Below are 24,055 nucleotides of genomic sequence, written 5' to 3'. Positions count from 1 at the left end.
AGAGGCTATTGAAACGAGGAGAGGAGCAGGTTGGTTCAAACTACAGAAAGAACTTTATAATTAAGTTTAATTGGATCAGTAAGTTGCCATATTTGCACACAGGAAAAGCATAACTCTCTTGAGAAACTCAAAGTGCACCACAATTTGTACCTTATCCATCTCTTTAAGATTCATAAGTGTAGTGTGACACCTTTTTGTCAAAGAAATTGACAGCAAAATATTAACTTTTTTCTTGTGGTTGGATAACAGTAGAAAGCACTTTGAAGTACAAGGTATATATGCATTAATTATTTTCATTTGGCTGGCACTGAAATATAAGCAGTCAAAACATCAAGTGACTCACCAGTAAGCTTTCAACTAAATTCATGTCTTTTAATTTTCTGTCATGTGTGCTGACTTACTAGACTGATATACAGGGAGACAAGTCAATCTTCCAAGAGTGGTGGCTTTTGGAATTTAAAACGTTAGACTTGTAAAGAGGGGAGAGCTCCAGTAGAAAGGAAAGAATGAAGAAAAATGCATGTGTGAATGGAAGGCTAGAAATCTAAGTTTGTGCCTACACATGCAACAGAAGAATAGAGCTGACCAGGAGATCTGATTGATCTAATTATGTGAAGATCACCAAGTAATGTAGAAATTACAGAGATTAGCACCTAGTTGGCCAGGCAAGTGGCCATCTGTATACACGTACAAGTAGAAGTTGGTGGCCTATGGTGTCCATGTTCTGTGCTTTGATTCAGTCTACAGCTTAAAGGACACTAACGTTTTATGTCTGAGGTTTTAAGTACATTGAGAAAATTAAAATTGACCATTAATTTGTTTCACTTTTCCTTTCAAAAGTGCTTTCCTTTAGAGCGTTTCAAGATATAACAGATAAAAATAAAATCTTTCAGTTTTTGCCAATATCAAGAGCATTAAAATCTCTAAAATGTAAAACATCAATATTTCTTCTACAATGAGCTGAAAACAAATTTGAAAGTATGTAAAATTATAAGCAAAAAATAAAATATAGTGTTAGAAATATTCAAATTTTAAAAATGTAATTTTAAATTCAAGTCAGAAGCTCCTATATAGCTATGGTAGAACAACCATATAAAAATGAAAAGAACTCAACTGGGAGTCATCACACATGGAATGTGGTCCCTGTTTTCCCATTAGCGGAGTCTATTAACTTAGCAAAATCTATCCTGAACCCTAAATCCCTCATAGCAAATGATAGTGTTGGATTATATCAGTATGTCTAAAATTTACACTGAGGAGTGCTCATTTAGCAAAATGCTACTGGATTTTTATTTAAGTATTTTTTGTAGTCCACAATGCACAGAAAAAACTATTTTAAATAAAATTAAGTAGATTTAGTTACTATGGACTAGGATCTGTAAACTACATCTGGCAGACTAAACACAGTCAGTATTTATTAATTTTTTTGACAGATATAGAGAGTGAGAGAGAGAGAGACAGAGAGAAAGGTCTTCCTTCCGTTGTTTGACCCCGCAAAGGGCTGTTATGGCTGGAGCTATGCCGACCCGAAGCCAGGAACCAGGTGCTTCTTCCTGGTTTCCCACGCAGGTGCAGGCACCCAAGCACTTGGGCCATCCTCCACTGCCCTCCCATGCCACAGCAGAGAGCTGGCCTGGAAGAGGAGCAACCAGGACTAGAACCCAGCACCCATATAAGATGCTGGCGACACAGGTGGAGGATTACCCAAGTTAGCCACGGCGTCGGCCCCCACAGTCATTATTTATGAAGCTCTTTCTATATTTTGTTTTATAAGACATAATTTCATTAGAACTCAGCCATGTCCACAGTAAACATATCATCTTTGGCTCATATTGTATGACAATGTCAGAGTTCAGATCATATGGGCTGAAAACCATATGGCCTTTCATAGGAAAATTTTGCCAATCATGCTGTAAGTCTTTTCAGATCTTTCAATGTGATAATATGAATTCCAAAATGATTTACATAAAAATACTAGAGAAGCCTTTTATCATGCAACAATTATTAACAGAAATATTGTTTCTTGACAGAATCTGTTAGATTATTTCCAACGTCCAATATATTTCTTTGTTCTCTAATTCTTTAAAACAATCAATATATCATATTGATTCACATATTCAACAAATATTTATGTATAGAAACTACATGTCAGAATTTTTTTCATATCTTGAATTAAAATCAACACACCTAAGGATATATCATAAAGTTTGTGGAAATGGAATAAAAATGCTTGTTTTAATACAAAAAAATCTTTGAAATCCAGTCATATAAGGGGTCTTTTAAAAGTTTGTGGAAATTTATATTATAAAATAGCTATGCATGGACAAGGGTTTCTGTCCTCCTCTAGCTTACATTCTGCTGAGGAAGCATTGTGGAATCAGGTAAATGACATATTCCGCAATAGATGATGATAGATTGTATAGAGAAAAACAAAGAGAAAATTGGACAGGGGTGTGGGAAGATGCAATTTTAGGGAGGGTTTTCAAGAAAGGCCTGAGAATATGGCATTTAACAAATAGCAAGCACTTAATGCACATTTTAAAAGCCCTAAAAATGAGAAAAAGGTCAGTGTGGAGCAGAGTACATATGTGATAAAAAAAAAAAAAAGACCAGATGATGGGGGCAAAAACTCTGTAGGTTGTCAGATTATTTGGAATCTTAGGAGTCACTGTAATAATTCTGGTTTTTACTCTGAAAAATATTGAAGAGTAGTGGCAGTTGAAAGTGTTTAAGGAGACACATGACTAGACTTTGATTTAAAATAGTCACACCGGGTGCTGTGATAAGATTAGACTGGATGAGCAGTGATGAAGTAAACAAAAAGACTGGGAGGAAGCTATTTTGATAACCTGGAAGAGAAATGAGAAGGGCAGGCAGCACAGGGTGTTGAGACAGGTGGTGAGAACTAGTGTACATAATTTGAAAGCAGACCCACTGAGATTTTCTAACGTACTTGAAGTGGGTTAGGGTTGAAGGAGAGGGAAGAATCATAGCAGCTTCATTTTTCCCCCAAATCAATTAAAAAGTTGGACTTGATATAAACTTAGATGAGGAAGATTTTAGGAAGAGGAAGTTTTTAAGTATATCAGGAAACAAGTTTGAGGTATTGATTGGGACATAGAGATTTAAAGAAGAGAGATAGATAGACTGATAATGTGGAAATGGAGATCAATGATCAATAGGTGGTATTTAAAGAAATGAAGTTATGCTCAGCTAGGGAGCAGAATATATGTCCCTGGTCTGAATGCTAGGATGCTCTCACAAATCAGACTTCAGAAAGATAATGACAGGGATTGGTAAGAAGCAGCCATAGAATAGGAGCAATCCCAGAAACCCGGTGGTCTGGAAGCCAATTGATGAAACTGGAAACATCTCATCATGTCAAATCTACTTGCTAGATCAAATAAGATGAAAGCAGAAAATGGAGCACTGGGTTTAACAATGTTGAAATCCTGACAAAAACAATTTCAGTGAAGCTGTGTGGATGAAAAGCTGGCTGGAGTGAATTTAAGAGAAAAACAAGTAAAGAAAAACTGGAAACAATTAGTAATCTTCAAAATACAAAATACACTTTCATCTGCTCATTTGGGATGTTTTCAATTCTGAGGTTGTCCCTGTATAATATAATTTCCTCCTATACTGTCCATCCCTCTTAAACATTTTTGAATGTGTATGCAAAGCCAAACATATGTGTAATACGTGAAAAATCCCCTACCCCATAATCTGTGTTTTCAAATATACATATATTTGAAATAATGTAAGCAGATCATTTTGCTAACAACTGAATATTCCATTTGCGTATTTGGATGTCTATATTGTATCAAAGTTGAAATGTCTATAAACTAGAAATTATCAGTAAATTGATCAAGCTATAACTTAAATTGCACTTTCTACTGGAAAGATATTCATATGTTCACTAATATCTCCAGTTTGTTAAAAATATTCCCCCCAAATATGTAATATTCAAATTATTGTTTGTGCTTAGGAAATAGACATATTAACTTATCTTGACATAATAAGTCAAGGTAATCTCACATTGAACAGAATCATTACAACTGAGTTGCTTCATGCATTTAATTTAGGTCAGTCAACTATAAATATTGGTTCAACATCAAGTAAGTAAAAGATAAACAGCTTTTATATTCTGGGAATTTTATATTACTTTGCATTCATGTGTCAAGGAATGAATAAAATGTAAAAATATAAATTTTACTTTAATAGCTAACTCTGTAACATCTTAACAAGGCTAAACCAGTAGTTCTCAAATTTTACAGTGCAACAGAATCACCTGGAGGACAGTTAAAATACAAAATAATGATTCTCCATATCTAGATATGAATTTATTTGTATGGATATAAAGTAAGGAATGGTGCTAAGTAGCAAAGGCAGAGATTGCATTGGCAAACTGTTAATTTATTCTTATATTTGTACCTGTCCCCATTCTGCACTTTATCACCAGAAACCTCATTTCCTAGGCAACTTGCCATTGTCTGAATTACAATTAAGTTTGGACAATGAGGAGTCAGAGTGAAATAAGAGAATAGGAGAAAGATGATGCCTGCGAAGTTTTCTCCACAGTTCTTTGCTTGTTATAGGTCTGTGGAAATGGATGAGTTTTCACCATGGATCTGGCTTACATTCCCAACAGCTTAGACCATTGTTTCAGCTTATTCTGGACAGTCATCATCAAGAATCTAGGTCCAGAGGAGCAGCCCTAGACTTGTCCTCTGGTAACACTAACTCTGACCCACAGAACCCATTAGGACCTGGGCTACTAGATACCACTATTCTCATGGGTAGCTTCATAACCCCAGCTTAATTTGTAACATTTATGGATTATGAAAGTGAAACAGAAAAAAGAAATGAGGCGGTGGAAATCAAAAGAGAAATAAAAATATTACTGGAAACAAATGAAGATGACAATGCATCATATCAAAACTTATGGGATACAGCAAAAGTAGTGTTAAGAGGGAAGTTTATAGCAATCAGTGCAATCATGAAGAAATTCAAAAGATACCAAATAAATGAGCTATCAGTGCAGCTCAAGGACCTAGAAAAACAACAAACCAAACCCAAAATTAATAGAGGAAAGAAATAAAAATTAGAGAGAAATAAACAAAATTGAAACAAAAAACATCATTCAAATGAAGAGCTGGTTTTTTGAAAATAATAAACAAAATTGATATACCACTGGAGCAACTAACCACAAAAAGAAGATCTGAATCAATAAATTCAGAAATGAAATAGGAAATGTAACAACAAAAATCACAGAAATAAAAAGAACCATCAGGAATTACTACAAAGATCTGTATGCAAACAAAATGAGAGACCTAAAAGAAATGGATAGATTCCTGGATGCATACAGTCTACCAAAATTGAGTCATGAAGACATAGAAAACCAACACAGACTAATAACCAAGACGGAAACTGAATCAATAATAAAGACCCTACCTAAATGAAAGATCTCCGTGAGTGAGGTCCCAGTGGAAAGAATGGGTCATCAAAGAAGGAGGTACCTTTCTCTGAAGGGAGAAGAGAACTTCCACTTTGACCATGGCCTTGTCTAAATATGATCAGAGTCGGTGAACTCAGGGGGCTTCCATAGCCTTGGCAGCTCATGACAAGAGTCTAGGGTGATTACTGATGCCATAAACAAGAGTGTCAATTTGTTAAGTCAACAACAGGAGTCACTGTGCACTTACTCCTCATGTAGGATCTTTGTCCTTAGTGTGCTGTACAATGAGATTTAATGCTATAACTAGTACTCAAACAGTATTTTTCACTTTATGTTTCTGTGTGGGAGCAAACTGTTGAAATCTTTATTTAATGTATGCTAAACTGATCTTCTGTATAAAAAGAGAAACGAAAATGAATCTTGATGTGAATGGAAGGGGAGAAGGAGTGGGAAAGGGGAGGGTTGCGGGTGGGAGGGATGTTATGGGGGGCAAGCCATTGTAATCCATAAGCTGTACTTTGGAAATTTATATTCACTAAATAAAAGTTAAAAAGAAAAAAGAAAAAAAAATAATAAAGACCCTCCCAACAAAGGAAAGTCCAAGGCCAGATGGCTTCTCTGCTGAATTCTACCAGACTTAAAGAAAAACTAATTCCAATTCTTCTCAAACAATTCAAAACAACTGAAGCTTGCATCACCTTAATTCCTATGCCAGGAAAAGATGCAACAGAGAAAGAGAACTAACTATAGACCAATATCCCTGATGAACATAGATGCAAATATCTTCAACAAAATATTAGTCAATAGAATCCAACAACACATCAGAAAGATAATTCACAGACCAAGTGGAATTTATCCCTGGTATGCAGGGATTGTTCAATATTTGCAAACCAATCAATGTGATACATCACATTAACAAACTGAAAAACAAAAACCATATTTAGATAAACCAGATTTAGATAAAGCATTTTATAAAATACAATAACCTTTCATGATGCAGATCTTAAGCAAATTGTGTATAGAAGGAATATTCCTCAAAACAATCAAGGCAATCTATAACAAACCCATGGACAGTATTCTACTGAAAGGGGAAAAGCTGAAACATTCCTTCTAAGATCTGGAACCAATGATGCTCATCACTGCTATTTAATATAGTACTAGAAGTTTTAGCCAAAGCCATTAGGCAAGAAAAACAAACCCAAGGAATACAAATTAGATAGGAGGAAATCAAACTATCCCTATTTTCAGATGACATGATCCTTTTTATGGCAGATCAAAAAAACTCCATTGAGAGACTACTGGAACTCATAAGAGTTTGATAAAGTGGCAGGATATAAAAATCAACATGTAAAAATCAATAGCCTTTGTATAAACAGAAAAGTTCATGGCTGCAGAAGATGGCCCAAGTGCTTAGGCCCCTGCACTTGCATGGGAGATTCCCAAAGAAGCTCCCAGCTCCTGGCTTCAAATCAGCTTTCACCATTGTGGCCGCAGATGGAAGACCTCTCTCACTCTTTCTTCCTCTTTCTGTAGCTCTTTCAAATAAATAAAAAATAAATCTAAAAAATCTTTAAAATAAAATTAAGAGTTGGATTCTGAGAGGTAGGGGGACGAAGGGTTGGAGTGTGGGTGGGAGGGAGGTTGGGGGCAAAGTCCCACTATGTTCCTAAAATGGTATAAAGGAAAGATATGAAACTTGGGTAAGTTAAATAAAATTTAAAAAAAAGAACTGAGGGGGTGGAAACTAACTGCCTTTTTGTAATATACATCATGACCTTAGTTGACAGAGTAAAACAGTACCCTCTTAGGTCATTGTTCTGAGTATTGGAAGGCTCCCCTACAATCAGAAAGGATCTCTTGATATAAATGTAATTTGTGTACAGGAAATCAATTATTACCACATAGTGAGGAAAAGTTGATAACTTAGAAATTTATTTTGGAACTCAGAAATTGTTTAGTCTGTATCAGAAAGCCTCTTTGGGAATCAGAAACACACAGATTGGTTGACAATCTTATATGTGGTTAAGGGGTGTGTGTGTCTGTACATGTGTTTGTTCATGTTGTTGGATATATTTGTCTCACTGTAATATTTCCTCATTTTACAGATTCAGATCATTTCCAGAGCCTGTTGAGGTCTGGAGAACCTGGCTCCAGATGTGGCAGCTTCAAAGGACAGAGAGCACTGTAACACCGAAGCAACACACAGCAGTGAGGCACGTATCAACCCACGTTAACCCCGATTTTATGGAAAGCAGTGAGTGGACTGGTATTCAGATGCACCCTTTCTGTTTATGGAGCACCACCCCTCTCTGCAGCAACACATAATGCGTGGATTTAGTATTGATTCTACCACAAACTTTGTGGTTTGTGGCAGAGTTCCTAGAATAATCAGTTACTGAAGGAAATATCCTTATAAGTATCCTTAACTTTCATTGTTTGCTTATTTTTTAATTTCAGCTTTATTTTAAAGGCAGAGTGACAGAGAGGAGGTGAGACAGAGATTTTCCATCCAGTGTTTTACCCCTCAAATGGCCACAATGGCTGTGGCTGGCCTGACCAAAGCCAGGAATCAAGAAGTCTATCCAGGTCTCCCACAGGAATGACAGGGGCCAAAGCAAGTAGGCCACCTGCTACAGCTATTCTAGGTGCATTAACGGGGAGGTGGATCAAGAAGAAGAGCAGGGGCCAGAGTGGTAGTGTAGTTGGTTAAGCAGCCGCCAACAGAAATGGCATCCCATATGGGTACTGGTTTGAGTCCTGGCTGCTCTTTTTCATCTGGTTCTTGAAAATCCTCTCATTTTTAGGTTTACTTATCCCTCTGAAGTCCTGTTATTTTTTTATAAATTTTACATTGAGTTTTAATTTTTTAATAATTTTCCTGATTTTAACCAACTTTGTTCCTTTGATCTATTTTTAAATGACAGTTAAGAAAAATTGAAATATGAAACACAAAAAATATAGAAACATGAAAATGTAAATGCCAGTGACATAAAATACTTCAGCTTTAAATAAATTTCACTCCATTAATCAAATGTTAGTTCAGTAAACTAAACAGAATTCTTACCATGCATGCCTGGCTTTCACACATTTTATTTTTAAGAACTGGATATTAATTATGACAAAAGGATTAAGAAGATATCAGAGAAAATGATGATTGATCTTATTTTTAAAGTTAAAAGTGGGTGTGAATATGATCTTTTTTTTTTTTCAAGGTTTATTCCTCTAAGCTATCAAAAAGACTCTGGAATGGAAAGAACGGGGCAATCAAAGAAGGAGGTACCTTTCTCTGAAGGGAGGAGAGAACTTCCACTTTGACTATGACCCTGTCTGATTAAGATCGAAGTTGGTGAACTCAAAAGTCTTCCATAGCCTTGGCAACTCATGACAAGAGCCTCGGGTGATTTGTTAAATCAACAACAGGAGTCACTGTGTACTTACTCCTCATGTGGGATCTCTGTCCTTAATGTGTTGGCCAATGTGAAATAATGCTATAATTAGAACTGAAACAGTATTTTACACTTTGTGTTTCTGTGTAGGTGCAAACTGATGAAATCTTTACTTAATATATACTGAACTGATCTTCTGTATATAAAGATAATTGAAAATGAATCTTGATGTGAATGGAATGGGAGAGGGAGCGGGAGATGGGAGGGGTGCGAGTGGGAGGGAAGTTATGGGGGTGGAAAGCCATTGTAATCCATAAACTGTACTTTGGAAATTTATATTTACTAAATAAAAGTTAAAAACAACAACAACAACAAAAAAGACTCTGAAGAGCAGACAGACAAAGGTGGACAAGCAGGGCTCTGAAGACCAATCCTAAATTAGACTTCAAACCCTTTCAAAATGTTTTGTACACAGGACATCAATCCTCAAGAGTTCTCTATGATTTCTGGAATTCTTCAGGTGTTACAGCCAACTGTCCTAAGCGGGTAGTTTTCACTCTCAGTGTTTACCTACCCAACACATGGTCTCTCCTTACATCCCTGTAATGTATTTTCATCCCATGATTTCTTATTAAAACTTGTCTATCAAATGCCATTAATGATTCATAACCGACTAAATCCAATAGCTTGCCTTTAATCTTCATTCTTCTTTCATTAATAGATTTTATGTTCTTGCTCATCTTCCTCTGAATTATGTTATTTTCTTTTGTATCAAATAATTTCTCCATTTTTGTGGGTTTCTTAACCATCCTTGTCTTCTACTTAGGATTATTTTCTTCCTATAATGTTCTTATATGCTTTTATTCTCTATGAGGGCTACATAAAATATTCAAATAATTTCTCTATACTAAATTATCTATAATATTAGGTTCTTATTTTAGTAATTTTACAAATGGAAAGAATGCATAGTCTGTTTTGTTTTTCTTAATGTAAAAATGAAATGTGTGACAATGAATGAGCACACAATGACTTTAGGAAATCATCAAGGAGAAAGTGAGACTTACTGAATACCACCAACAATAAAAAAAAAAAAAACCTTAAATTATTTAGAAATAGGATCAACACTCAAAAATAGCAAGCGTGATTCTGGAAAGAAGCTTAGAATTAATGTAGATTACTTATTGACTATATTAAATTATTAAACTGCCAGCTTGTAGGCCCATAGACCGTACGCTATTAATCTTACATCATCCACAGGGATCAGCACTGTTTCAGCTCCACTAACGCCTGCTAAAAAGAATGTGACGTTTCCAGGCTTCTATATATGAAAATGTGCCACTTATCACAAAACTAAGATTCTTTTCAAAAAAAGTATTTTTGCATGCAATTCTCACAAAGATGTCAAACATTCTAGAAAGCATTTGGAACCTCTCACAAAGCCCTGAATATCATTCTTTCTTAACTCACAGTGCTAGACTCCACTCCCTTGCAGTGCTAAAAGAGGAGTGCACAGTGCTGGAATTCCAATAGGCCTATATGGAAATACCTTTCTCCTTGGTTTTGAATAAAGCGCAAAAGATAACAGAGAGTTTGGATGTTCTAAGTTGACAGTCCCACCTCCCTCAAATGAGAAAGAAGCGCTTTATCTGCACCTTTTACTAACTGACTCTGAAACATCAAGTAGCTTGTGCCAGATTTATAGAAATTCTCTATTTTATTGATAATGTGAAATGTAAATGCCTTAATGCTTTAGGTGGTCATAGAAAGGGACTTAAAAACTATGTTGGGGCCAGCGCTCTGGCACAGGTTAATTCTCCACCTGCAGCACAGGCATCCCAATTGTCGCTCCCCGTCTTCGTGGAGGAACGACACAGGACCCTGCGCTGTTCTTTCGTCTGCTCGGCCCTCCTCGGGTTTGCTGCTGGTTCTTCCCGGGTTGGCTACCGACCCTTCCACCTCCGTCGAAGGGCGGTTCCCCCTGGCCACTTTCCCCACTTCCGCGGGGGAGCGGCACACCGCCGGCCGGCTCTCTCGGGGGCTGCACAGGTGTTCCTTCAGATAGATGTTCCCCTTAGATGTTCCTGGTGCATGCCGTCTCTCTCCTCCTTTATAGTCCTCTTCCACCAATCCCAACTCTGCTACCCACACGCCAAGTACGCTGCTCTCCTCCAATCAGGAGCAGGTCCCACAGTTTATTGGTTGAACTGGAGGCAGCTCTGTAGAAGCTGTTTCCCTTCTCAGCGCCATATTGTGGGAAAGCAGATGCATAGAATAAGTCTTAATTCCAGTAACTTAGTCTAGTCCGAGTTGCTCCCAGTTGCTCCCCACACCAATGGGCACTGTTTCGTGTCCCGGCTGCTCCACTTCCTAACCAGCTCTCTGCTATGACCTGGGAAAACAGTAGAAGATGGCCCAAGCGTTTGGGCTCCTGCAGCCACATGGAAGACGAGGTAGAAGCTCCTGGCTCCGGATCAGCTCAGCTCTGGCTAATTGCAGCCATTTGGGTAGTGAACCAGGGGTTGGAAGGCCTTTCTTTCTATCTCTCCTTCTCACTGTCTGTAACTGTACATCTCAAATAAATAAATAAAATCTTTTTAAAAATGTGTCAGATCATCAAGCCCAATGTGAGGATCAGAGCAAGAAGAGGAAGAAGCACTAGTGCCTGTTCACTGGAATTTCCCGTTAGTCATAGGAACAGGTGAATATCACAAGTAAGTACCGAAGGGAAGAACTCCTGAACATTTCCTGATTCTAAACAGTCATGACAGGGTGACCAGCTTGCTGAGAGCTATATCACTAGACAAAGAAAACTGGGAGGGAAAAATCCACCACACACAATATCCAGACACAACAGGTATTAATAGCTCTATTAAATATCAATTTCACATATGTATTACAGTAGTTCCTTAATATTCATGAGGGATTGTTTCCAGGATCCTTGTGGATATGAAAATCCATGGATTTCTTATGTGAAATGGCATATTATTTGCATATAAATCAAAGCATATCTTCCTATATACTTCAAATCATCTCTAGATCTTATGATATACAATACAATATAATGCAAACAATTGTTGTATTGCTTAGAGAATAATGACAAGAAAAATATCTGTACCTATTCAACTTAGATGAAATTTTTTATAACACTTGCCATTTGATAAGGTAAAAATAAAAACTTCAATTGAAATTGTCTGTCTCTACAAGGGCATACATATGCCATTATATTTTGCTACAAAATTCATTGGGTTACAAAAATTTAAACACTTTGATACCTAATGTATTTCAAATTAAGTAATTTACTATAATCCACTGAACAAATTAACTGAATAGGTGACGTATCAACTTTGATTACTGATTTTTGTTAAAAATACAGAAATATTTTCTACTTTACTAAGACTAGATTCTTATCATCATGCATATCTCAATATCTCAGAACATTAATGTTATTTATAGATGAACTTAAACACATTCCTGATTCTCTGATTTGGAAGGCTTGACTGTTTTGAGCTTAATACTGTCAGAAAAAGAGTTGTAGAACTGAAAAATGGCAAAAAAAAATTCCAAAGTGTAAAACATATTTATTTTATTTGACAGGTAGAGTTATATACAGTGAGAGAGAGAGAGACAGAAAGAAATGTCTTCCTTCCATTGGTTCACTCCCCAAATGGCTGCTACGGCTAGCGCTGCACCAATCCAAAGCCAGGAGCCAGGAGCTTCTTCCTGGTCTCCCGTGCGGGTGCAGGGACCCAAGCACTTGGGCCATCCTCTGCTGCCCTCTCGGGCCACAGCAGAGAGCTGGACTGGAAGAGGAGCAACCAGGACAGAACCCGGTGCCCATATGGGATGCTGGTGCCACAGGCAGAGGATTAGCCAAGTGAGCCATGCACCGGCCCCCGCAAAAGTGTATAACTCTCTTGCACAAAATATTGCAACAAATATATTCAGTAAATTGGTTGCCTCATTTTGCATTACTTAGTATTAGCTTGCATCCCTTAAATTCAATTTTATTTTCTCCTTATACAGGTGTGTTATGCCTGATGTAGTTTATTAATTGGAGATTTAAATATTTCTGAAAGTCTTTTACATGGTTAAGAATTACAGAAAAATTTTTTTGGAATCAACTGAGATTTCTATTCATAAGTTCCATAGTTTTACCTTTTTTTGCATTTTTAATGGCACTGAAATTAATGTTCTGGCATGAACATTCAAGACAGCAATCAAGGTAATGAAGCAGGTGTAAGCCTTGCCACCTTGGCAATCAGTCTGTTTAGTTCAGATAAACTCAAAACACTCTCAATTCCTCACCCTATGCTTCTTTAGTCTGTTGACCTCTATGTCTAACCTCTAGTGAAGATTTATAATCAAGAAATTAGTATTGTTGTCTTCTGTAACTTGCATACTTACAATCAGGAGGCATCTTTTCCATAAATGTTTTATAATATTCTTTTAGAAGTTCAAAATTTTCCTGATTAATATTTTCTTGCAAAGAGACATCTCCAAATCTAAAAATAGAAACAGAAAAGTAATGATGGGGTGTAAAATAGCACCGGGAATTATTAATACTTCTTATTTTTCTTTTTATATGGATGTCAACAGTTTCCTTTTGGAGGCAGGTTATTACGTTTTGTTTTGTTTTGTTTTGTTTTGTTTTGTTTTGACAGGCAGAGTGGACAGTGAGAGAGAGAGACAGAGAGAAAGGTCTTCCTTTGCCATTGGTTCACCCTCCAATGGCCGCCACAGCCAGCGTGCTGTGGCCGGCACACCGTGCTGATCCGATGGCAGGAGCCAGGTGCTTCTCCTGGTCTCCCATGTGGGTGCAGGGCCCAAGTACTTGGGCCATCCTCCACTGCACTCCCGGGCCACAGCAGAGAGCTGGCCTGGAAGAGGGGCAACCGGGACAGAATCCAGCGCCCCGACCGGGACTAGAACCCAGTGTGCCGGCACCGCTAGGTGGAAGATTAGCCTATTGAGCCGCAGTGCCGGCCGGCTCTTACTTTTTAAAGTTACATTACACAATGGTGAATTCAGCATGCTCTAGTCTACTGGCGTGATTCTACTAATCACTTCTGAAACACCCAAGTAGTCTCACAATCATCAAAAGTGAACAGAAATGAAATACCAATTGTAAAACACGGGCCCCCAAGCATGTGCATAATTGGTACTCGGCCAATGTCAGTTTGCCCAAACTAACCTGTACTTCTCCTGAGGAGCTGCATTTTTCCATGTATTTTAAAAATCCTCTTTCTTTATATCTGCCTAATTTTCCTCTTTACCCTTGACAGCTCTCAGAGGAGTCCAGAAGACCAGGACTGCACACTGGGCTGCATGCACTCTGGCACACTCTGTCTGCGAGTACAGGCACAGGAAGAGCACTCCCCGCTCCTGGAGAGTAGTTCACTTCTGCCCATGCCACAGGGGCCAGCGTCTGCACCCGTGCTCTTCTGCCTCTTCTTCCAGACCAACCTTTCTGCCTCCGTGTCACTGAACTTGTCTTCTCTTCGAGCACTTCCCAGGTTCAAACTCACAGTGCACGTGTCCATCTCTATAAAGGGATTCTGAGAAAACGGCTTCCAATTTGTATCTCCACCCAAACCTGTCTTTCAAGATGTCAGCTGAAATTTTCAATGTGAGCTTCTCACTTCACTTCAAATGCAACATAACACAAAACTGGAAACTACCTCATTTTTAAACAATATTTCTAAGCCTGCCCCCAATACTTTGTCATTTTCTCAGGCTCAAAATCTACACACTGTTTTGGAGTCTCTCATTTTCCATCACCTCACCTCACTCACTATTCATTGATAATTATATCCACCATACCTCTGCCATTAATATTAGGTATTTAATCATATCCAGTTTGGACTCTCTCAAAGCCTCCCAAGTGTCCAGCACTATGCTTCCAGTCTCTTCTCTTCCAGTCCATCCTTGACAGCATGGTCAGACCATTCATTTACCAACAAATATAAATTTAACATCAACCATGTACCAGCCATTGCACTGTGCAATACCCAAAATGTTGGAAAAATTAATGTAACACACATTTCATCATTATCAGCTCTGTCTCCCCTCTCCCTGAAAGGGCAAAGTCCAGTCTCTGTAGTTTTATACCTAACTTCTCCACAATTGCTTCCAAAACATCCAGTGGGAATGTAGTTATACTTAGCACTTTCAGTGCAGTATCTAATGGCCCTGGGACTTTTCAAATGCTAACCTTCCTCTGACAAGAATGCCTTACTTTCTTCATTGGTTTGATGGAGTCTTATTCATCCCTCAAAGCCCAGAAGAAGCCTCATGTTTTCTGATTCCCATGAAGGGAACGGCTTCCGTGAATCTTTTTCTCTCTTGCCCTATTTCCTTCCTTACATCTGTGATTATTGCAGGATTCAAACTGTAGAGTAATATTTTTAATGTGGCTCCTTAGTGGATGGTAAATTAATTCAGAACACTGATCATATCTTGTGCTTCTTGTCACTATTCTTCCTGTGCCCTGTGGCTTGGCAGAGTACTGTCTGGTACAGAGTCAATGTCCAATTTCTATACTGAGTTGAACTTGGAGAAAACGCTATAGGAGAGTTTCCTTATGCTCTGGAATAAGTTTTCTAACTTTTTTACTAGAATGACCAATTGACCAATGCTTTAAAAATAGCATTAGTATAATGGTCAAAATGTTGTATCCTCCAAAAATATATATGCTAAAGCCTGAACCCCAGGTATGACTCTGTTTAGTGAGGAGTCTCTGAAGAAGTCATTAAGGTTACATGAGGTTGTGGGAGTTGATATCTGAACCTATAGGAATAATGCCCTTAGCAGAATGGAGCCTCCCTCTCTCTGTGAACACATGGAAGAGTTCGTGTGAACACACAGTGAGACCAACAGTATTCACCAGCAAGCCAGGAAAAGCCCACTAATGAAAAACAACAGATTGGGTAGAATCTTGATCTTGGACTTCCCAGCCTCATGAACTATGACAAAATTTTCTTTTAAGTCACCTAGTCTATGGTATTTTGTTGTAGAACTTAGTACTTCCTTATTTAAGAATGGATATCTGTAACATGTTTTGGTTTGGTGTAGATATGTAGTAAAATATTAGACTTTGAGGACATAGCACATATAAGATGCACGTGCAAGCTGGTAAAGTTCAAAATTCAGAACTATATAAAGGAAGCTCAGAGAGCACAGTGGAAGAGATTTGCTCGTCAATAATTGGTGGATAACAGAGTGCTAATTAAATTCAGCTTTCCTGCTTCTCTCAGTATTTTTCCCTACTTTGCTGTTTTTCCTGAAAGTCTTGTGTGCCTTATACAGATAACAGGTATCTACAAAATGCATTTTTAATATGTAAGAGTGATAGAAGGGTTTGAGAGAGACATCTGTTAAGTAGTTGACTGACAACTAAAATAGTCACAATGTCATGAGTGATGCAAATTAATCTACTGAAGAAGCCTTGAAAATGCAGGGCTATCCAGTCCTTGAAAAGTCTATAAATATAAGACTCTCATTTCTCTCTCAAGATCATACTCACAAGCCTTGACTTACTAATTCAAACCAAAAACACTGCATACTGTAATGTCACAAAGGAGAGACAATTTAGAGTGCTGATTTTTTCCCCCAGGGTGTATAATTTAAGTTCAGGAATATCATCCATTTAAAACATTAGATGGAATGTATATATGGAATATATATATGGAATATAACATAATCTTAGATATTGAATTTCAAACACATTTAATTATCACTGAAAGATTCTTATACAATAAAATAAAATTATATTCTGATTTATATATACTGCAAGAAGAGATTAAAAGCATTTCCACAGTTGGAAACTAAGATGTAATATAAACCTTTGTTATCTACTTTGTAACTGACAAATTAAAATTATGGAAATCTGAGTTGCCCAGGAAATACCTTTTGATAAGAGGCAAAGGAGGAGAAATAGTTTGAAAATAATAGATGGCAACAGGAGTCATGAACAGTTTTGGCATTCAAGAGGGTTATAACAGTTGTAATATTTTTGATTTAGTAAAAGACATTTGTGACGGCCTACAATGTATTTAACAAGTCACAATAAGGAATATATTTAGACACATTTAAAATGTTACCTAGGAAGGAAGGAGACATTTAGAGAGTAAATTTTGGACAAGAAAGCATTTTAAATACAAAACTATCAAATTCTCCAAAATTCTACCTGTGTGGGAATTTTTCCAATGAGGCCTTACAGCAAACTAATGACATCTTTCTCTAAAATATTTTAACGCTCTGTTCTGTGAACTTTAAGTGTTTGCAAAATTTTCTGATATCTCTACTTGTAAACTATGTTAAATGCAAATGTACTTTGCTTAAAAAAGCATTTTTTACAGTGACTTGTGTGATCATGTATAATCATTTGTAGTCTGGCAGAGAAAGTTATTACAAAAAAGATATTTGAATGTTACTAAAAATAAATATTGCAAAAGGGAAAAAAGACTTTTAAATCCACAGTTTTTTACACAATTAGCTGAGTTTATAATATTGATATATATGAACATGGAATTACTAAAATGTCTTCCACAAATAGATACTGTGTTGTCTATGTGAATAATTTTGTATTAGTACCAATATGTTCCTCAGTGTTTTTCCCACATTAAAATTTGATCTGAAGCAAGAGTATTTAAAACTCAATATTTCACCTTGTTGTATCAAACAAATTGGTACTGATAAAAAGGAAAATGCTATCCACAAATCTAAATTCTATGTGCAGAAACGTATAGGATTTCCCAGCATTCTCTAAAACAAGCAACAAAATAAAAAAAAGCAAATGCCAATGTTATACCCAAAGCTTACCTCTCAGCAAGAGTTTGCTGCTCATTGATTCCAACATTAAAAAGAACTGGGTGCACATGAAGCAGTTGCCCTTCTTTAATCTGTTGAGGTAGCGACTCAAACATCATGGCCGGAAGCTTGACTTCTACCACATAATGTTCACTGGTGCAGGTGAGGGACAGAGGGAAGAAGCATTACCTATTTGATTTGCGTTATGTTATTTTAGATACATTGGAACGAAATAATAGAGTTGGAACATAGCACTGATTTAGTTTTTGGCTGATAAGTGCTTATTTCCTGTTGTTTACTCATTCAAGAATCACTCACTCATTTCATTATTAAATTACTTGGCATAAGGAATTGTAAAAATTTGTTTGTATGTTTGATTTCTCCTCATTACTCTAAGCTCCTTCAGGAATGGAAACACACTTAGTTCATTTTTGTGTACCCAGGGCATGTGCATAGAGTGCCTTAATACTTGTTTAATTTTGTTTCAATTATTTTTAAACCTCCCAAGACAAGAAAAGTGAATTAATGATGAATATTTTACTGTAGTAATGATGAATAACCCAAGCCATTAGTAATATTTTGGCATGTCCTAATTGTGATTATTATTGATGAACCTCCCTGTTTATGATGGTCTGATGGAAATGTAATGGTTTTGTTCATTAAGGTGTAACCATGGGGAGGGGGGCTTGCTCAATTTGCAACATTGGTATATCACAGGAGCATTTTTCATTGGAAATTTCTATTAAAATTCCCCTAATGTTCAACGTTAAAAATTTAAATTGATTCATAAAGTATGGTTAACAAGAACAGCCACTTGTATATTGAAATTCGATATCTTCTGCTATAGAGTGAATTTAATATAGAAGTATAAGTTTTCCCAGAAACTAGGAAAAACCATGTGTTTCAAGAACTATATTCAGGGGTGTAGTTCTGTAACTTTATTTTAAAAGGAAGCAAAGGACAAATCATTAGTCTCTTTGTAAAACTTTGATTTCTCCACGTATAACATCATTGATAAACACCAAAAATCACTGATGCTAAAATATGTTTCTTTCTGGCTATGAACTAAAGAAATCAGATGTTCATGAATCCATGTAGCACGGAGGTTAATAGTACCTTCAGATGGAGGGACACTGTTTTGCTTTGTTGAATTGCTCTCAGGGCCCTTTAAAGTAACTTGGGTAATAGAGGGTTGGTGTTTATTTCAAGTCTTTCAAGATTATGAGAAGCATCAATGATTCAATTAGTATTGAAAAGTTACTGTCCTAGGGTACGATGTATTATATAATTTCTTTGTGATCAATTTTAATTAGCTTTATTAAAACAGTATTGATATAAACACATGCATTTTAAGTATGTATCTCAGAGGCTTAGAAAATTTACAGAGCAGTGCAATTATGATGATAATCCAGTTTTAGAACATTTTTATCACAGTAACACAGTACCTCTTCTCCCCGTATGTAGTCAACCCCACTCCCATTGTCAGTCCAGAAGCCACTCTCTGCTATACAGATGCTACATTTCTGCTTGTTTCCCAGGAGTAGACTCACATAAGAGTTCGCATTTTCCTGTCTGGCTTTTTTCACTCACGTGATGGCACTATCAGTGCTGGTTACCCGTCAGTGCTGAACAACATTCGGCTTTCTGGATAGATCACATTTTGTTCATGAATCTGTTAGTTTATGGACTTGGGGTCACTACATGATTTTGGCTATTAATAATGGTGCTGTTATGAACACTCTGGTACAGAGGTTTATGTGGACATGTTTAATTTTCTTGTACTCATATGATAATTTCGTATTTAACTTCTTAGGAGGTTGCCAAAGTTTCCAAAGTGGCTATACCATTTTATATTCCCACCAGTAGCAGCTGAGTTTTCCAGGTATTCTGGATCTTCACCAATACTTGTTATTATTATCTGACTTTTTGATGATGATGATGATTTTAGTGTGAGTAGTACCTAACTGTGGTTTTAATATCTCTCTGTTAATGGCTGGTGATGTTGACTGTGTTTTCATGTGTTTATAAGCCATTCATAAATCTTTTCTATTCAAACATTTTTCACATTTTAAGTTAGGGTTTTTGTTTTGGTATTGAGCTGTAAGTTTTATTTATATATTCCAAATATAAGTCCTTTAAAATGAATATACATATATTTTATCACCTGTGACTATATTTTAATTTTTTAAATGATTTTTTTTCAAATTGTCAAGAGGAGAATAAATAAATAAATCTCAAATAAAAAAGACTACTCCTAGTATATACCTGTATCCCATATCAGAGTGCCTGGATTTGCATCATAGCTTTACTTCTGATTCCAACTTTCTGCTATTGCACAACCTGGGAGGTAGCTGGTGATGGCTCAAGTACTTGAGTCTCTGTCACCCACATGGGAGATCGGGACTGAGTTTCCAGTTGCTGGCTTTGACCTGCCTCAGCCTTATCTGTTGCAGGCATTTGGGGAATGAATGAGCAACAGAGAGATTTCTGTCTCTCACTGTCTCTCTCCTTTCAAATAAAAATAAATAAATAATTATATGAAAGTTTACTATTTTGATGGAGTCTATCAATATTTTGTTCTTTGAGGCAGGCATTTGTAGTGCTCCATATGGGTGCCAGTTTGAGTCCCAGCTGCTCCACTTCTGATCCAGCTCTCTGCTAGGGCCTGGGAAAGCAGTAGAAGATGGCCCAACTTCTTGGGCCCCTGCATCCACGTGGGAGACCCGGAAGAAGATCCTGGCTTCTGGCTTCGGAAAGGAACAGCTACAGCTATTGTGGCCAGTTGGGCAGTAAACCAGCAGATGGAAGACCTCTCTCTCTTTGCCTCTTCTCTCTCTGTGTAACTGATTTTCAAATACATAAATAAATTCTTAAAAAATATTTAGTGCATTGACTTTTGCCTTATATTTATATAATAACTCTATTTAATCCAATTCACTGTTAGTTTTTGTATATGTATGTATGAGGTTCTCAAATGTTTCTTTTTGCATAAATACTGTCCAACCTCAGTTCCTCAGTTTTTTTTTTTTGTTTTTGTTTTTTTTTTGTTTTTTTTTTTTTTTTTTTTTTGAGAAGACTCTCTGTTCTCCACTGAGAATAATAGTGTGGTAAGAAGACGAGCTTCTCACTTTCAATAGCCAGTGTCACATCAGTACAGAGTTGTACTACTTTCCAAGTGTGTGTATGAGTAAATTTTTTTCTTTCTAATGATTGGAAAATAAGCCGTGATTTAGCTGAAATGTTTAGTTTTATGTGTATGTGGCTTTTCTGTATAAGAAACAGTTACTTTTATTCAATCACATGGCTCTAACCATCCTTCATGGAAAAGTTAAGATACTTATTATATGTATACTACAGACAGGGATATTCATTATCCCTGAATTGTAATACGCTATGTCTCTTCCTCCTTCTCATCTTCTCCCTCCCCTTCCTTCTCCTCTCCTTCTCCTTTCTCCTCCTTCACCTCTCCTTCCTCCTCCTCCTTTCTAGCATAAAAATCTCTTCCTTTTCTACACTGATATGTTTTTATTCTGACCTAAGAGTGTTCCAACAATAACCTCAGGCAGTTTTTTTTTTTTTTTCCTTCTGTTGGTTCACCACTCTAATGGCCGCTATGGCCAGCACGCTGCACCGATCCGGAGCCAGGTGCTTCTCCTGGTCTCCCATGCAGGTGCAGGACCCAAGTACCTGCCCCATCCTCCATTGCACTCCTAGGCCACAGCAGAGAGCTGGACTGGAAGAGGAGCAACTGGGACAGAACCGGTGCCCCGACAGGGACTAGAACCCGGGATACCAGCACCGCAGGCAGAGGATTAGACTAGTGAACTGCGGTGCCAGCCCTCAGGCAGTTTTAAAAGTGCTAACACCAGGCAGGCTGATCCGATCCTGGCTTCGGATCAGTACGGTGCGCGGGCCACAGCGCACTGGTTGCAGAGGCCATTGGGGGGTGAACCAACAGAAAAGGAAGACCTTTCTCTCTGTCTCTCTCTCTGTTCACTCTGCCTGTCCAAAAAAAAAAAAAAAAAAAAAATGCTAACACGAGAATGGTTGAAATTTGGAAGACTTCTGATAGAATCAACTTCTCCTAGGATATGACTCCTGTGTTAGAGAACTATTCTATACACCATCATTCTTCTTCATTATTTCTGCTATTTTGCTTATCATGTAGTGACCTTCAAAGCTATTTATTAAAAATCCTTTTCGGAAATCTCAGAGTCTTAGTGAATTGTCAAAAATAATTAAGAAAAATGGAAGTACATACCCCTGACATAGGAATATATCATTTCTAAAATGTTTCTGCTTTTACTGAATTTAATTAAATTCATTTTAAGAAGTATGACACTATTAACTGACCAATTCCCGCAAATGAAAAAAACATCAAAAGTTTTAGATTAATAAAGAGAAGCATGTTCTTGTCATGCATGCTATTATTTTGAATTTCTCATATTTTATGGGAGAGTACTACCATACTCACTTCAGTACAATTTACTAATATTTGAGATGTTTAGGAATTTTTTAAGAACTCCTCAGGTCACATCACCTGCATTTATTTATTACCAAGGAGGAAAAATGAACAGAGACGAATTACCAAATTTTCCTTGATCCCTTTTTTAGCAGTACACAGTGCATATCTAACAAAGCTTAGTCTTAAGGAAATGGGCACAACTTACCGTCTTCCTGTTATGACTGGCAAGACATCATTGGTTTTGGCTTCAATGATTTTAAAAGCTACTTTCTTTAAATCTGAAATGCCAACAGCCATGTCCTCTAGCATTCCAATTTCATCACCTAAATGAGAGAAAAGGTACTGAGTTACAAATGTACTATTCGCACAAAATGTCACTGGCTACTGTACCTCCCTGCTGGAATTTAGTCTAGCATTTTAGTGAATGAGTTTCTGAAGGCAGTGAATACATTCTAAATGCTTTTCCTCAGAGACTGAAGGTTTTCATCAGTGAAAAAAGAACCATCTCAAAGGATTTCACAAGTCAATGTACACTTTGAGGAAAAAAAGAACATACACATTGCCTGAGAGGTTGGAGAGGTTTTAACCCCTTTATGAAACAAAGTGCAGATTTCTTTCCATTGGCAGTACTGACATTTGATTCCTATAAATAATGGAGATGGCTGAATTGATAACCAAGACTCTGGCTCAGGCTAGTTTTATATTTCTGTACACTGACAAAGTCTGGAAAGGAAATAATTAAGATTCTAGATTAGCAGTGTACAATAATAATAATGTGAGCCGCAGATAGAATTTTAGATTGCTTGGTAGTCACATTTTTAAAAGAATAAAAATTACAAGGTGAAATTTTAAGGAACATCCTTTACCTAGCCCAATGTAATCAAAATATAATCTCAACTGCACATTAATATAAAATTATTATTAATATGAAATTATTTTTAGTCTTTGAGTGCATGTTTCACACGTATTGATTTGAAAAGACACATTGAACTGCTCAATAGCCACATGAGGTTACTGTATTGAACAGTGCAATTCTAGACATTATAGCGTTAAGATTTTAAACTCCAGTTGTTGAAACTATGTTGGCAAAAAGCCTTTTATATTCAAAAAGCCAGATGGCTGCTCAAGAGTCCACTCTGAAATAATCTATAATTCCATTTTCAAAACATAATGAGAAGCAAAAGTTACAAGGTGAATGAATACACAAAACTAAGTTATGCTATTTCTGTAATAGTTGGTGAAACAACAGTTTGCTTCTATTTGCCAAAAAATTATAAGTTAAACATCCTTAGTAACAGGAATATAATTTTAACATCTGCTACATCATACTTACTGTAGGTACTCAGCAATCCTTCATATTGTACTATCAACCCCACTGTATAAAGCTGCTGCAGGAATCCAGGGTCATTTAAACTTGAATGCAATTTGATGATAAAACCACAAACCAATCCAGCAAGCTAAAACAACAACAACAACAAAAGAGATTTACTGGGATCAGGAGGCTTACAATTTTTAAATATTTTAAGATTTTTGAGGCATCATGAATTGAATTCAAAAGTACCAAGAATGTATAACAAACTACAATTATTCATATATACATACTAAAACAAGTTTTCATTCTTTGCTCTACTAAGATACTGTATGAGAGTCTTGGCAGGTGGTATTGCAAAATGGTAAGGGGCGTGGACTCAGGAAGGTGTATATTCAATTCTGTGTTCACCATATCCAACAGTGAAACCGTAAAACATATGAATGTTTAATACTTCCAAATCTTGGCCGGCGCCGCAGCTCACTAGGCTAATCCTCCCCCTGCGGCGCCGGCACTCCGGGTTCTAGTCCTGGTCGGGGCGCCGGATTCTGTCCCGGTTGCCCCTCTTCCAGGCCAGCTCTCTGCTGTGGCCCGGGAGTGCAGTGGAGGATGGCCCAAGTCCGTGGGCCCTG

At 37.1% G+C, this 24,055-nt stretch overlaps 1 protein-coding gene across 40 annotated transcripts in view; it reads right to left on the bottom strand.

Annotated features, from left to right (window-relative positions):
- Positions 1-24,055, bottom strand: part of INPP4B (inositol polyphosphate-4-phosphatase type II B) — a 906,112-nt gene that overhangs the window by 72,949 nt on the left and 809,108 nt on the right. For all 40 annotated transcript variants that reach the window (XM_070047524.1, XM_070047495.1, XM_070047496.1 and 37 more), the window contains 4 exons: positions 23,448-23,571; positions 22,320-22,437; positions 17,662-17,802; positions 13,246-13,343 (listed from right to left, as the gene is read on the bottom strand). In XM_070047524.1, coding sequence (XP_069903625.1) covers positions 13,246-13,343; positions 17,662-17,802; positions 22,320-22,437; positions 23,448-23,571 — 481 coding nt within the window. The remainder of the gene's footprint in view (positions 1-13,245; positions 13,344-17,661; positions 17,803-22,319; positions 22,438-23,447; positions 23,572-24,055) is intronic.

Source organism: Oryctolagus cuniculus, chromosome 8, assembly GCF_964237555.1.
Source record: "Oryctolagus cuniculus chromosome 8, mOryCun1.1, whole genome shotgun sequence".
NCBI classification, from domain to species: Eukaryota; Metazoa; Chordata; class Mammalia; order Lagomorpha; family Leporidae; genus Oryctolagus; species Oryctolagus cuniculus.
This window is presented reverse-complemented; position numbering and strand designations above follow the sequence as displayed.